At 52.6% G+C, this 16150-nt stretch overlaps 1 protein-coding gene across 9 annotated transcripts in view; it reads right to left on the bottom strand.

Moving 5' to 3' along the window:
* The window catches only part of MPRIP (myosin phosphatase Rho interacting protein), a 166923-nt gene that overhangs the window by 131496 nt on the left and 19277 nt on the right, over positions 1–16150 (bottom strand). For all 9 annotated transcript variants that reach the window (XM_032762711.2, XM_032762708.2, XM_032762707.2 and 6 more), the window contains exons 2-3: positions 13805–13882; positions 11376–11441 (exon numbers count right to left, since the gene is read on the bottom strand). In XM_032762711.2, the coding sequence (XP_032618602.1) occupies positions 11376–11441; positions 13805–13882 (144 nt within the window). The remainder of the gene's footprint in view (positions 1–11375; positions 11442–13804; positions 13883–16150) is intronic.

The raw sequence follows: 16150 nt of genomic DNA on the forward strand, positions 1-16150 counted from the left end.
GAGCATTGTTCCAGGGCTCCGCAATGTCACGTGTATTTGGTGCTGGAGAAGGGCCGTGGTGACAGCCCTGGAGACCAGCATCAGCTATTTGTCCGCAGCACAGGGGTGCGCCTTTCCCAACACCACACCTTCCCTGTTCTCCTTTATCCTGCCTTGCACGGATTCTTTGTCAGGGCGGGAGGAATTCTCCCAACACGCCCAGACAGGCACAAGCCATCCTTGGCCTCTCCGCAGACAGTGGCAGCGAGGCCAAGTTATGAACGTCTCCCACTCAGAACACTTTGGCTTCCTCACAATGTCTTGTTTCCCAAATGGGCCTTGGGGCGATTCTGCAGCAGCAGCCAGCCAGCCATCCTCCCACACATCACTCAATCCTATTGGTGTCCTCCCTGCACCAGAAGCACCATCTCTGGCCTGGAAAATCCACATGGGACTTGCTAGCTGGTTTGCAATCCATAGACTGGAGCTGTTGTCTCAGGGCTGCTCCAGGATGGGTCATCAGAGCAGCCTACGCATGGCCTATGAGGACAGCCATGCAGCAAGAAGGCCAAGCAGGCAGTAGCCAGAGCGTAGCTGGAGTCTAGCCCAGGAGAAGTGCTTGGAACAAACAGTAGGGCCGGGCCTGGGGAGGCAGGGTGCCATTTCCTTCCAAGTCCAGGCCTATGTTTGGAAGATAGTCCTCAAAGCAAGTCCTGAGGACTATTACTTGGGCCTCACAAAGAAAGAAGTGCCACCAACACTGATCCCAGAGGCGAGAGCATCCTTCTGCGTGCAGCCTCTTCCCTCTAAACCTCAGTGCAGCAAGCAGTCCTACCCTGCGGTTACAGCTGGCATGCTGGCACTGTTATTACATGATGGCAGCCTCTCAAGCTCACCACGCTAAAGCCTGGGAGATGAATTGGTTGGTGCGCTGGGTCAAAGCTGGTGGTACCCTCCACATCAGGTGGTGATGCCGCTTTTATTTAAAGCCTGCAGCCATGAATCTGCACGTGCATTCTCTTTGCAACCTGTAGATCACGACATCCAGAATTAGGCTTTCCCCCAAAAAAGCCCATTCTGAGACAGGACCACAAGAGATCCAGCAGCCCCAGGGTCAAATGGAGGATGCTTCAAAAGATATGTTGTGGCTCCATCACCAATGATGAGACCGCTACATAACTGTTGGCCTTTTAGTGCAGAGACAGAACTGCCTTGAACCACCAGAGAGACAGGCAGAATTTTTAAAATCCACATGCCATCCCTGCGTGCAAAGCCACTCCAATCCCACAGCAAATCGGCTTCTTCGACTTCCCAGCTGAACTCACTGGACTTTGAGAGGAACAAGTTGCAATTTATACCTGGTCAATTTTCAGGAGAGCATTTAAAAAAAAATATATACATAACGGAATTGGAGCAGGGAGGCCAGGGAATGAGTCAGAGGAATCTGAGCACACAAAACATTCCGATTCCATACAGCCATCCCAACTAGAAGGTTACTCTAGTTCAGGCACCCATCTTAACATGACACATGGCTAGAGATGCTGCAAGGGGTTGATTCCAGAATTGCTTAGCTGTGTTCCAAAGTCTTCCCCGACTAACTAAGCTACAGCTGTAACAGGACACTCCACTGGGCCAGAGAGAGCATTTGCGATGAATCATCCAGATAACATACAATCTTGGGTCTCCCCTTGCCAGCCCACCCTACATCAGCCAGCATGCTGGCTTCTCGCTCTACTGAAGTCCACTATAAAACTCATCCTATAAAACGAAAACACATCGGCTCTCAGAAGGGGCCTTATGGAGCCTGCATTATATCTATCAGACCAACAGATCTTCCAGAGAGAGCAGTCATTCATCAGAGAAGCTCCTCGAACCACTCGGAGCCAGCAGCCATGGGAGTTTTAGACATTTGCAGTGAAATGGTCGATACGTTGCACGAGTGAACAACAATTTACCAACCATCGTGGTGGATTCTCCATCACAGCCAATTTTCCAATCAAGATGGGATGTTTTTCTAGAAGATCTGCTCTAGGAATTATTTTGAGGAAGTTCCATGACATGCGTTATGCCAGAGGTCAGACTAGATGATCAGAATGGTCTCTTCTAGCCTTGGAATCTATAAGCCTTGCTACAACCCAGACAGTTATATTCACCCTTTGATAAAGGTGAAGCACCAAAGTGGTCTCATCTCAAAACACACCTCTTGTTTCTGGGCACCCAGGTCACCAGAGGGAAGGATTGTGATGGCCATATACCAGCCACTGGTGGTCACGGACTATGTTACAAAACCAATGCAACATTGAGCATGACTATGTCTCTGGGACAGAGTTAACTTAAACTAGTCCACGTCACCCCATCTCCAATCCCACTCATTAAACAGGGGAACAGTCATGCTTTCGTTTTTGGTTGTGCTCAGGATGGAAATGAAGAACAGGCAACAGTACGAGCCAAAGTGGCGCTCAGCAAGGTCAGGCACCATGCTAGCTTCCCTCATGCAACCAGGTCAATGCCCTTCCAACCCTGACCTGTAAGCCCTGTGCTATTCTTGTCCTGAGCAGACACTGCCAACTAATGCTGAAATCAGTGGTGGGTGTTATGAGGAGGCCAGACTGCCATTAAGGTTAATTTTCACTTTGCGATTCCAGCTCAGAACCCAGGTCTGCTGGAGAGCAGAGGCCAAGCACACACTGTCCCACTGCAATGCCATTCCCTGTGGGAGCTCACAAGAGAAAGAATTGGGGGCCAGCCAGACACCCACCCCTAGGAGGATCATACATTCTTCTCTTCAGTCAACTCCAATTACAACTTGTCCACATTCAGCTGCTGCTGCAAGGCGGAGAATGTGCACTTGTTTTGCCTCCTAGCTAGACCAGTTGTCAGAGCTTCAGTGCCAAAGAGCGTACTCTCGAGACAACACCATTTCCAAAAGCAGTGCCTTCCCATCTCAAACACACATACCCTGGCCTGTAGACAGTAGTCATGTGGTATTTTGGTCTCTACACAGTGGTTGAAAAGAGAAGATTCCTGAAGTAATTGGCAGTTGAACCACCACCACCACTTTCAACAAGCAGCCCAGCCTAACGAATGAATCACGAGAACTCTGGGAGAACCATAGCTGACATCCTGGCGTGTACATTACCTGCTCTCCACTCCCCATGCCCTCTGCACCTCCATCCCCCAAAACAAAGATCATAGTCAGCCATAGCCCCACACCCCATTCCAAATAAAGGCTGATGTCTCACTAAGTGCTGACCCTAGCTCCGAAACAGATGTGCCCTTTGCTGCAGGAAAGTCACTAGGACATGTACTTTGCTAAAAGCTCCTCTGTCAAGAAATTGGATAAATAACTCAGCTCTCTAAGAACAAAAAGCGAGTGATCCAAAACAAAGCCATCCAGCCTTCTTTCCCCAAACCAAGCGTTAGGTCAGCCGTCACCTTCTGTAAGTAATGGCTTCTCTTGCACTGCCAACCACACACACACACCGCCCGCCCCACCACACTTCTAATAAGAGCAGAAATGACCAAAGCCACAAAATTAATGTCTAGCAGGTTCAAGTTAGCACAACTCAATACATTCCTGCAACTGCTTGGGAGGTCTCAGTCCAGCTGCTAGTAGGCTCTACTTGTACCACAGCTGCTGCATTCCTTGGGAGCCCCTCAGTGCCAGCCCAACTAAGGATTCCCTCAAGGGATAATAAAAACATAGGAGGGGCAAAGTGGGGCAGATTAGGCCCTACGCAGAGGGCCTGGAGGTGTCAGACACAGTGGCATGAGCAAGCTACCTACAAATCCCTCCTGAAAACTCCCCTTTGCCAGGAGGCCTACAAAAAACTTGACAATGGCAAGGCAGCTGGTGAGCTGAGAGCACAGACTATCGCACTGACCAACAGTCTCGTCGTTTCCTTGGGCCTGTCTGTATCCATCTGTTGTCTCTCATCTCATACTTTGATTGTAAGCCCCTTGGGGGCAGAGACCATCTTTTTGTTTGGGGTTTGTACAGCACCTAGCGTAATGGGGCCCAGGGCCACAACTAGGGCTCCCAGGGGCTGCGGTAATACAAACAGCCCTGGCCTCACAAAGGAGGGGGCCAGGTACAGGCCCAGGGAGGGACATCTTTCTCTCTACAGAGCCTGTGTGCAAAGCTGACCCCCTCAACAGAGCCCCGTCCCAGGTCACCGCCACAGAGAAGAGACAAAGCACCTCAGAATACGTTGCGATCCAGGGCTGCCATGCCACAGCGTCGCCCACAAGCATCTGCTTCTCTCTGCCAATGAGCCGCCCACTTCTCGGGTTCTTTTCCCTTCCTCCAGGAGCCTCATCTGGACTCAGTTACAGAGAGCTGGCAGCTCCTTAATTTGCTGAATACTTTAATGGCGAGGTTGGAGGCCACATTGCACCAGCTTCCTCCCAAAGCAGGTCACTCCAAAGGCTGGGCTAGCACCTCTGGGTTCCCACGCTCACACCAGAACCCTCCATAACCCAGGGAATCCGGTGCTTGGGGCTAGTCAAAGGGTTCTGCTTATCAGGCAAATGGGAGCAGGTCTGATAACACTAACCAACCTCCATGCACAGGGGCGCCTGCAGCCAGGATGCAAAACCATCGCCAGGGTATCACCCCAGCCAACCGCCTGAGGTGCTGCAGACCAGCCCTGTGGACACCAGTGTGTTAACTACAGAGTGCACTTTGTGGGAAGGAAGGGGAAGCGAGAGGTGTTGGAAGGACCCAACCATTCCCCCACACACACACACACACACACACGCACCTGGCCCTTGGGAAGGCTTCAGAGGAGGGGTTCTACACAGGCCATCAATGAATCTAAATGACTTCTGTAATGGAGGGGATGGCGCCAGGCGGAGAACAGGAACCTCAGCTGTCCCTGGAGCATCTGCCTCGAGGCTAAGGGCAGCACAACCTCTGCTTTTTCAAGCACCTAAAGAGAACAACCCCTCCCCCCCATCCTCCCTGCCTCAGCCTTGCAACAAGCAGGTCTGGCTCAGCACAGCTGCAATCCTGCTATAAACAAGCTACATTTGGAGGCCTCGATGCAGCTTCGATCATTTACTCCTGCTTGAGGGGGGTGGTGAGCAGGGACCTCATCTTTTAGTGGGCTTGGGGGGGTTATTTATTTATTTATTTATTTTAAATATATAAGTGACTCCTGATCCTTTAAGATTCTGGCCCTGCTTCCAACCCCCCTTGCCTACGCTCCCCCGAGCTGTGCCAAGTTCTGCTGGATGAAAGACAGCACCTTTGTGTTGCCCTCGTTTCCCGCTTGGGCCCGTTCCAAGCCCAGCTGCTGGAGAGAGGAGCTGGAATCTCCAACCACAGTTGCCGACTGAGGTTCCTCCTTTCTCTCCCCTGCAGCCAGGGAGAAGATGGGCCTTGGCCAAGTCTCAGGGAACAAGGAAGAAAAAACCCTCCTGACTAATGAAAGAAGCTAATTCTGCCCCCTCCTCACACTCATGCCAGTCTCACTGCACACTGGTGGGGGGCTGGGATTCAAAATCCAAGCGACGTTCGCAGCTCCCTGGACAGAGGAACTCCAGGATGCAGTTGGTGATGGAGTCTGGGAATCACCCAAGACTACACTAAAATTACCAAAGAACCACAGCAAGTCTGACAGACCCGCACTCCTTGGGACTCCACTCTCTGTCTGCCTTCTCCCCTTTGCCGTCCCACCCCTCCCCCCCGCCCCGCCAACTCCAGCCAACCCTCGCAGAGCATCAGTAAAGTCAGAGGTACATTAGAAGAACCAGTTCAGGCCCTGATTCAGCAGAGCACTTACAGTAAAGCATCTGCTTGTGTGCTTTACTGAATTGAGGCCTTAAGCCCTGGTACTTCATTTCCCATTTGCACAGCCTCTCTTCAGCTCACACTAGATTTTCCTTGTTCGTTGGAAGACAGAATCCACCCAGCTGAACCTGGGGTCCTGGCTCAAACACCAAGAGAGCTTGCACAGGCAAGGAGAGTTTATTTGCCTTGCCACGGTTTTTACTGATAGGTGTGAGCTAGTGACCTTATGGCATAAAGGAAGGGAAAACAGCCCAGTATACGAGACCCAGCAAAACAAGTGACTGTCAAAAGCAGCAAGGAATAAAATAAGGAACCCGTGTGCAATCTGCCTCTCGAGTGTAAGGAGCTGGAAGCTCCAGCCTGTGGCTTAGCCGGAGGTCTCCAAGGAATAATGCTTCAGGCGCAGTCCCACGTGTCTGACCCAAGGGAGTTCAGTGCGTGCCCCCCTTACCCTACAAAGCTACTGTCCTAGCAACCAAGCAAAGGGCCTTTTCTGACAACATCCTGCAAGAATGAGTTGCACAAGGCAGGGGACTCAATGGAAACTTCCACTGCGATGCATGCGATTTACCCAGGGCGACCTGCAGAAAATCCTTGCAGGAACTATCTGAGCCCACTGTAAGCATTCCTCCCAGCACGCAAGAAAGACAAAACCAGAGCAAGAGCAGCTCGGCACATTCTGACTCCTAGATAACCCAGCTCTGCTCCACCGAGGATAAATCTGCCCTTGGAACGAGGGCTCCAGGGTTACATGAACCCCCGTAGCTCACAGGAAGGGCCAGCTCAGAACAAGCTCACTTTGGCGCTGGTGGGAGGGGAGGCAAGACAGGGTCCCCTTGTTCCTCAGAGTCCATGCGCTAACAGTTCTGGCATTGGATCCCAAAGGTTCAGGGACTGGCTGTTCTGCAAACAACTCCCCCAGGGTCAAGCAGAGGATGCTCAGCATGAAGTTTTCCCATACTCTGCACAGGGAGAAAGATCACCCTCTTCTTCCCTATCTCCTCCCTGCCTTTAGTCCTTGGCATACCAGATAAATAACCCCTGTCTCTCCCTCTTGGCCATGGCTTTGTCCTGAGACAGAATGTCCCTCTGCTCTGCAATCCCAGCAAAATATCCACCAGCCAGGCTGCGAGTCAAGCCCCAAACCACCTTCTCTCACCCTGGAACTCCCACCTGGCCAGTGCATGCAGGGACTCCAATTAACTGGAGGGGGCGCTGTGCAGCAGGCCAACAGGTCTGTCCATGTTTGTTCACCCAGGTAAGCAGAGGAGATGGATAGTCGGCAGGAGATCCCAGCAGAGCAGCAGTTGCCCCATAGGTCTCCCCACCACAGCTGTGTCCAGGGGTCATACTCAGACCAGGTGGGCTGGCAATCACCAGGCAGCCGCCCACAGGCTCTTGCATTGGAGCAGCGATACCTTTAAATCAGTCTGAATGCCAGCCGGGGTGAAGAGGGATTACTCTTCGGGAAAGGCTGGGGGGTATTTTTGCAGAACGTGTCAGAGCAAGCTGGAGGGTGGGCTTTGAACCAGCCTGGGCAATGGGGAAGAGAGACAACTGCCTCTGTCTGCTGACCTCAGCAGGTTTGGAACATCACACCCCAGATGTGGGGCAAGACATCCTCTTCACTCAGAGTCAAGGTCTCCCATCAAGGGCTCCCCACTGTAAAGCTCCTCCTCTCCCCACTGCATGGTAGCTGAGAGCCTGGAGGAATAAAGCCTTCCGTCTGTGTCACAGAGTCACAGCTACAGACCCCACCATTTAGCAGGTGGCATTGTGACTGCTCATACCCCAGGGGCACTCAGCCAGCACACTCTGTCCATGGGGCACAGCAATCGCCACTAGCTTCCTACTGCTCCCTTCGACACTTGCTCGCTGCCCTGCATGCTCCATCAGAGCTTTCCACGCTGGACATTGACGTCCCAGTGGTGCTCCTCCTGCTGCAAAAAACTTAAAACTGAAGACCGAGCCCAAGAGCCTGACCAGACACGGCAACGGGAGATATTGCACCCAGCCACCACCCAAACCATGCTGGGGCCATCAAGTAAGACGTGAATGTTCAACATGGAAAAGCTGCCTCTTCTAGAGCGCTTTTCAACCATAGATCTTTTTTAAGGAGCATCTCCATCTGCATTTTACAGATGGGGAAACTGAGGCACAGAGCAGTGACGTGACTTGTCCAAGGTCACCCAACAGGCCAGTGGCAGAGCTGGAAATAGACCCAGGAGTCCTAGTCCAATTGTCTGTCCACTGCCAAGGCTGATCCTAGTTCTCGGGACATGTCCCCAGAGCAATCTGAAGGCTACAGGAATCTTCCACAAACCTGGAGATCACTCCACCTCTAAGAGAGGAGCCACACTGCTGAAAGTCAGGGTCTGGCACATTCCTTTAGGCACCACTGGTTAGTTTTAAGGAACTCCGTGATAGAATAAGAGCAGGACCCAGAGTTCACGTCGAGCAAGCACCTTTGCCTCGACCCCTTCCTCTGCCATATACTCTGCTCTTGCAAGAGGGAGGTTTTAGAGCTGGCAGAGAGCAGTAAAGCCAGCCAGCCAAAGAACTGATAAGACACTTGCGTGTGGGAAGCTGTCTTGGGTCTGCGCAGAGGGATCCAGCTTACCCATATACCCAGACTTCTATTACACACATTCACATGCATTTCCCTTGCTTTCTACTTGTTTGTTTTTCCATCTTTTCCCTTTAAGCCCTGCCAGCCCAGGAGGTGCCTGGGGAATTGTGGTTTGACCTCTTTGCCCTTTATATTTCACCAAGCACCGTTCCCCTGCAGCACAGGGCGTCCTGGGCCACTAGCACTTCCAGCCAGCAATTGCACACCCAATTCCCTTCAGCACCTGAATGCAGTTCAGACATACCATCCTCCTGGCAGCATGGGCCAGGACAGGGTACAGAGCTGGGAGTCAGCAATTCTGTTCCTGACTGGCTGGGTGACCTCTGAGCAGGTCACGCCACCCCTCTGTGCCTCAGTTTCCCATGCTCTTGGCAAAGAGGGCTGCTTGTACAGCCTGAAGTTGCAACCAATTCCCATGACTAAACAGCATTCCTCTTTGGTTAGAGCCACTAACACAGCAATGTGATAGGAACCCCAGTCATCTCAGGCCAAGCATGTTAAGCCCCACGGGGGAGAGTGCCCAAGACGGTGAGTTCTGATGGACAGTGCTGGCTAGAGTGGCCAGTCCCTTCCACACAGATAAGGAGCCTCGTTCAGGCCTCGGGACTTAAGCTAGCTGCAATAGAGTGAACATGCGCTGCACCGTGTAAACCAGGACATGCACTGGTACAAACCGGAGTAGGCTGCACTGGTGTAAGTTACACTGGACCAGTATGAACAATGTTTGCACCAGCATAGCTAACACTGGGGGCTGAAGCCCTAATACAGGCAAAGCCTCGGTTACATGGACTAGTCCTAAGCATCCCAGAGAGCGTGGGGCTGCATCACACTCCCAGGAAACCAGCACAGGCCACCCTCAGCCCTACACAAGCTCTCGAGACACCGGCAACACCAAGAAATTCAGAGACTACACACCTTATGCCATAGCCACTGGGCCATGCTGCGACCCAGCATCGCCAGCCCATTGACCACTGGGATCACAACTATACAGGGCCTATGAAAATAGGCCAGCTTTGTTACAGCTTTTAAAGGCCTTCTGAATAGAGACAGCGGAGCCACTAAGCAAGCAGAGAGTTTCCCAGCATCCAACTAATCCTCCCTCCTAGGCCCTGGGTCTTCCTAGGATTTGGGTCTCTTCTCTATAACCCAGCAGAGCACAGCTTCCTTTTGTATCTCCCCTGACATATTACCCCAGCGAGGAGCCAGGTTGCTGAGATACTACAAATGTATTGTAAGGCTCTGCTGCTCCTACCTGAGCAGTGTAAATTATTTAGGGGACTTGGATCAACCCCCAGAAGAGAAAAGAAAGAGCGAGAGAGACAGACAGACACACTTAGGAAATTGTATCCTTTGTTTTCACATGCAGGCCCAAATTCTTCCAAATAATTGCCTCCAGGATGTCCCTCCATGGAATGAGGGGGGGTTGGCAGGGAAGCCATTCCAGGACAGCGCCCCACAGGGTGGAGGTGAAGTGTCTGCAGGGAGTGTGGAATGCAAGGACCATTCCCCCGAAAGGCAGGGTTGTGAGCTATCACACCGGCAGGACCTGGCTGGGAGCTGCAACTAAACAGCACTTCAGGGGCTGGGGAGAGCCCAGTCTGCAGACAGCAAGTGGGGCACAGTCAGGCTCAGAGCATGAATCCACCACCTCTGGCTCCCTCTGGGTACAAGCCATTGTATAACATCACGTCACCCAGCCCACCCTGCACCGGGGGCAGGGAAGAGCTGGGAAGCTAAAAGGCGTCTTCCGCCCCAGACACCTACAGTGTGACTGAGCATCTCACACACTCCCCCAGACCCAGCGCCTGCCCCACGACATGCATGTACTTGCACACACCGCCTCAACACGCATGTCTTTGCGCAGCCCGTCAAATGCACAAACACACCCCAGCACACCTCCCCCTTGGAGCTGGAAAGCGCTAAGCCCAGCACAGAAAGACAAAAAACCCACGGGCTTGTTGAACTCTGGAGGATAAAAGCTGCAGCCGCAGCCCCAGCCAATCACGCTGGAGACGGCCAAAGGACCCAGATCTGCAGCCACGCTCACACAGGAGAGAAGGGAGAGGGTTTTCGTGTAGAACGGAGCCCTGCTACCCAGATCACAGGAATCCAGGTCCCTGAGAAGGAGAGAGAAGCAGGCAAACATCCCAGCTGACCTACTTTTTCTGGGCACTGCTACAGAAGGGTCTGAGCCTCCGCAGCCACAATCTTCCAACAACCAAAGACACCCAGCAAGGAAACCAAGAGACTCTAGGAACAGGAAGGACCCCCGAAACGGGGCCACACTGCCTCAGTCCAGGCCTCCTGGGGTGCTCCCATTCCCCTCCATCCAGCCGGAGAACAGGCATTTGGGATCATGGTGGGGGTGGGCACGCCATCCATTTCCCACTGCCTCATGAGAGCCTGAGGCACACACCCCACCTCCTCCCCCCCTTCCGTCCACACACAGAGCTCCCATTTGGGCCACCCCCTCGTCCTACCCAGTAAGGGACCTGTGGGTCGGTAGCAATAGCTTCTCTAGGGCCAGCCCAGACACTGACTGTGACGCACCCCGACCAAGCTAGACTTGGCGCTTCAGGCCCGGCCCCATTTCCGCCAAGGCCAGCCCCACACACACTGGGGCAGGGTCCCCCAGCACAGAGTCTAGGGGAGCAGGCTACTAGCAACCCCCACCAAAGCCCAGCACAGCCACTCTGCTCCTCAGGCCCCCAGGCTGCGTAGCGCAGGGCTGCTTGCCAAGCTCCACCATGGTCTGGCAAAGCCCAGCCGCATCCAACATCGCTCCCGGCAATCGCAGTCCTCAATGCGCCAGCTGCCACGGGCTTCGCACAACCGCCACAGGGCAGGCTGTGGCCCATCTGCAGCCCTCCACCTCAGCGACAAGGCCCGTAGCAGCACTGAGGTGGCAGCCACCACACCAGGGAAATAAACAGGGAGCAGGGGGAATGTCCATCTCCAGGAGGCGCCACTTACCATCTCGTCCAGGGCGTAGCGCAGCAGACCATGTTCGTAGAGGATGAAGAACCGGCGCTGCCATTTCTGGAAGAGAAGACACCGCAGTTGGTAAACAGAGCTCCTTTCCGCTCTCATGCTGGCCAGAGAGCTGCTATGGATCGAGTCAGCTTCCTCTCTAGGTCTGGCCATTGGGAGAAAGGAGCTGGATCCTTTCACAAAAGGAGAGCTCAGCTACATGACACAACCCAGCGTCCACATCATCCCCAGAATGCTCTGCTGCTGGCCATATACGGATCAGCAGCAAAGGGACCCAGCGCGATGCTGGGTGGGCTACAGAACCACAGCTGGCATGGGGTTCCCAGGGAGTGGAAGGTGACCCCAGGGAAATGGGACACTGCCAGAGCGTGCATGCCAGGGACGCTGTACTCCGGCCGAGCACTTGGACGACTCTAGCACCGCCCTGGTTTTCAAAGGCAATCTAGCTGGCCATCTGGAGCCGGGTTCCCCTGAAACCAACCCTGCTCGAGCGGTAGCCTGCCCAAACCTGGCCATGTTATAACAGACACGCTCTCAAGCATACACTCAATGTGTGGCATACACACCAGGCCATGGGAGCCGTTTGCCCTGCAAACACCGGCTAACACACCTTGGCATGCGTTTCCTTTCGGCATAGTCAGGGATGGTCCTGTATTGTTAATGGGCGGAGATGGATAGCGACGGCTCTAGAAAGCACGTTCCCCCTCGGGTGACCTTGCCAGGGCTCCGCGGGAGGCCCTCGCTCGCACCAGTCTGAGTTTTCTAAAGCTGATTTACTGTCTGACTTCCTTACATGGGCATCCAAAGTAGTGCTGGGTTATTTGCAGCCAGATCCTGAGTTATGTCAGCTGCATCTCAGATAACACAGGAAGTGGCTCAGAAGGATTTGCTCCAAGGCGAGGTGGCATAGATTAGAGGGGCATGTCCTGGTGCCAGGCGGATGTACAGAGAGGGGGAGAGCAGAGGCTGGAACATCCCATCACTGGGTTGAGACGCAATAGCCTGGTGCAAACCTGGGCCCCTTAGACTGGAAACGCGATTCCCTCCCCAAGCAGAGCTCCTCTTCCCCCCGGAAACCCACCATCTGCCTCCACTCTGTCTAGGGTGCATTATCCCAGCCTACCTGACTTTCTGCCCCCTCTCCTGCATTTATTCAAGCACGTCCTATGCTTGCAGCATTAGGGGAAAATTCAGTGTGCCTAGGGCCCAAAGAAGCTCCATAAAAACTGGAAGATTCCCCCACCTCACCCTTATTCTCAGCATGCAGATCTCAGGCAGCCTTACCCCACCGTCCCAGGTGAATTGTAGTCTCATATCTCCTGTGCTCCAGCAGGAATGAGGCATGGGGCTGTCCCCGCCCCAGATCCCCAGCCTTCACGTAGCTGGGAGCTGGAGAATCTCACTTGGGCTGTGTCTCCTTAACACAAGGATGGTTCTTTCTTATAGTCTTGTGTGGTGCCTAACCAACCCCAATTAGCCTGCCCCTGCCACCCTACTGAATGGCATCACTAGAATGCTCCAGGTCGGTAAGGGAGACACAGGCATGAGTCACCTACTCCATCAAACATCTGCCAAGACCCCACCTGTTTGCAGGCAGCCTAAGCAGTCTAATGGCTCTGCATTGCCATTTTCCACCACATCTATGCCATTTGCCTGAAGACTTGCTTGGCACTGTGCTGCCCTGCCCTGTACGATTTACAGCCCTGACTAAGGGACACGTGATCATTAGAGATGGGTCCCCAGCAACCCTCCAAAACTCCCTCAAAGCTGCGGGGGGAGGTGTCAAACTTGGGATCCAGATTCTGTGGCTTGAGCCCAACTCAGTAATAATTTATCATTATGGCTCATGTTACAAACATGGCCTTGGACACCATCCCACTCACAGCACTTCCCTTCTCAGGCACGAGACCCTAGCATTGTACTGGCAACTACAGCCACCGCCTACCTAGAGAAGCGGTCTCAGCACCGTACCTAGAGCTCTCGGTACAACTCTGCAGCTGGAAGGACGGAAAGCCAGCATCCACTGCACAGATTCTGCTGGCCACCAGCAGAACTGCCTTTACCTTTCCGATGGGAAGGTGTCTCTCAACCCATTCGCTGCTGGATCTCTCCCACCTACAGGAGACTATTCCATTACCACCTACAGCACACACAGGGGGCATTGCTTTTCCACCTGATTTCCTCGGGACGCCCAGCATCAGCCAATGCTTCTCCCAGCAAACCGGGGCACGTGCAGTGGGACTGGATTACTGCTGAACACGTGGGAGAGATGAGCTTGGGACGATGAAGGAGCAACAAACTTCCCAGAATGCCGCCCTGCACTTCCAATCCATGCGCCCTCCTCCATCCCCTCCCATGCTCCATCTGCCACAACAACTAGAGTAGAAAAAGTAAGATTTTGCTTTCCTTACCCGGGAACGGTGCACAGGGTTGTCAAAGTCCGTCCCTTCTGGTGCCAGCAGCAGCCAACCGCCATAGATGGGCTTTGCCTACGAAGGAACAGAAGAGAACCTGTCAGCTGGAGTCTTAAGGAGACAAACCCACTCCCTCAAATATGGTGAGTCCATGTTTACTAGAGAATTCTGGGTGGACCCAGCGTGTCCTCAGGACGTCAGGAACACTGGACACATCCAGTAAAGTTTTATGCCCTCAACCCAGCTGTCTGGAGGCCCAGGGCAGAAGCAGCTTTACGATTCACATTCCTTGGCCCTGAGTCGGTTAATCAATGCGAGAAAGGAAATCTACATAAAGTCCCTCTCCTGACATAATTCTTATGCAAGACACTCGTCAAGGAAGCCCATCTGGAATCAGATGAAACCAAGTTCTACTGAAGAGTTGGCTCTTATTCGCAGAAGAGAACATCAGCAGCTTTATCAGCGTGGCCAGGTCCAATACTGAACAGTGTTCCCAAACTCACTCTTCTCCACAGTCAGTTCCACCATCCAGCAACCTGGCACAGAAGAGGGCCACTCCTAGTCACTTCACACTGGGAAGCGGCTCATTTAGCTGATAACAGCAGAAGGAGGAGAAAGAATAACTGGAAAAACTACCTGCATCACCACAGAAATCAGCAGAAGAAAATCTTAGCTCCCCTCCCAGAATCATCTTCTTTAATGGAGGAACTAAACACTGCCAAAGGGAAGCCCTTGTTCCACTGCCTTTAAGGCCATAGGACTGACCCTCCTGGGTCAGAGTCCAGGCCTCTGATATCACAGGCAACCCCAGTATACAAGGCCAGTCACCCCACTACTGAATGGCCAGAAGGGTCAGGCTGCAAAACATATTCTCCCCAAATCATCCTTTCGAAACTTTCCCTCCTACCACCTGAATATGCTACTCCCAGACCACAAGTGACTTACTGGACATGAAGATGATAGACATCAGAACCACGGTGAGCAACGTGCCAGGGCATTGTCACCATATAGAAAACATGGTCTTGTTTACACAAATATTGACTTCGCAGCAAGGTGGGGTGTAAATCTACCCCGCATTAGCCTGCTGCCGCATACTAATTGTCCATGGGGACCCTGCTGACGTGCACTAACAGTTCCTGGCCTTCAGAAGGGAGCTTAGGCCCCAAAAAAATCTAAGAATCAGTTCAAACCCTTTTCAAGTGACATCAACATGAAATCTAGACTAAATTGTTTCAGGACTAACACTCCCATGGGCCATTCCTGTCAGTTTTTGTGGTTTTGCAACACTTAAAAAAAAAATTCCCCTCTGGAAAAAAACACAAACGACAGGAAAAATTGCCTGTGCACCTAAAGCTGCCAAAGGCATGAAGTCCGTAAAGTTTGCAAACTGGAAACGAAACGAAGACGCCTCTTAATTGCTTATGAACTGAAAAAGAAAAATCTCTTTTCTAATCTCCTTCAGTGGCACGTTAAATATCAGGCGTTGCTTGTAACAGGGAAAACAAGAGCTCATGACTGTCTGAAATTAACCCTTTAAGAGGTTAAGAGTCCCTTTAAGAGTTTTTTTGTTTGTTTGTTTTAAATAAAACAAAATATAATGTTAAATTAAAAAATCTGTGCACAGTTTGGTTTCAGGGCTGAATTTGAAACATTCCTCTGCAGCATCCCGCTGCCTTCCCGAACTCTGCTACTGAGGTGCAGCCTTAAACGTTCGAGACACAGCTCCTGAATTTCCTCCCCACTTTCCTACAGTCACAGCTGATGATTTTACCTATGGTTCTAGCTTAGAAGGATCCCTGCCCCTTACAGAGGCAGTGCACTGCAGCAGTAGGGAAAAGGACCATCGTTTTCTTCTGCATTTGTTCGTACAGCACCTGGCACAATGGGGCACTAGTGCCGTGCCAATAAGACGACACTCTCCCCCCAGGACGAGACCTTTTCTAAATCGTTTCTCCTCTGCGCGTCACTTTCCCTATTCATGAAGTGGGACATGTACCCAACTCTGGAAAGTGCTTTGGAAACCTTGACCGAAGTGCTAGAATTCCCCACCTCAAGCCAAGCTTTGACCAAATTCCAGCACTCCTTCCTTCACAACCCATCCCTCTCCTGGACCATACCTGGACTCCTGCACTCCCTTCCTGCAGCCCCTTCAAAGCTCTGGCACCAAGACCACCTCTCCTTCCGATCATGTCTCCTGGCTTCCTAGGTCCTGTCACTGCAGCGCCCGCTCTCCTTCCACAGCAGGTACTACTAAACGTGCACCCTCACTTCCAGAACTCTGCACAGCCGCACCCCCAGCCTACACTTCTTTCCTAATCTCCTCCCACGCCCTCGACTCTCGGA

Source organism: Chelonoidis abingdonii, chromosome 9, assembly GCF_003597395.2.
Source record: "Chelonoidis abingdonii isolate Lonesome George chromosome 9, CheloAbing_2.0, whole genome shotgun sequence".
Taxonomy (NCBI): domain Eukaryota; kingdom Metazoa; phylum Chordata; order Testudines; family Testudinidae; genus Chelonoidis; species Chelonoidis abingdonii.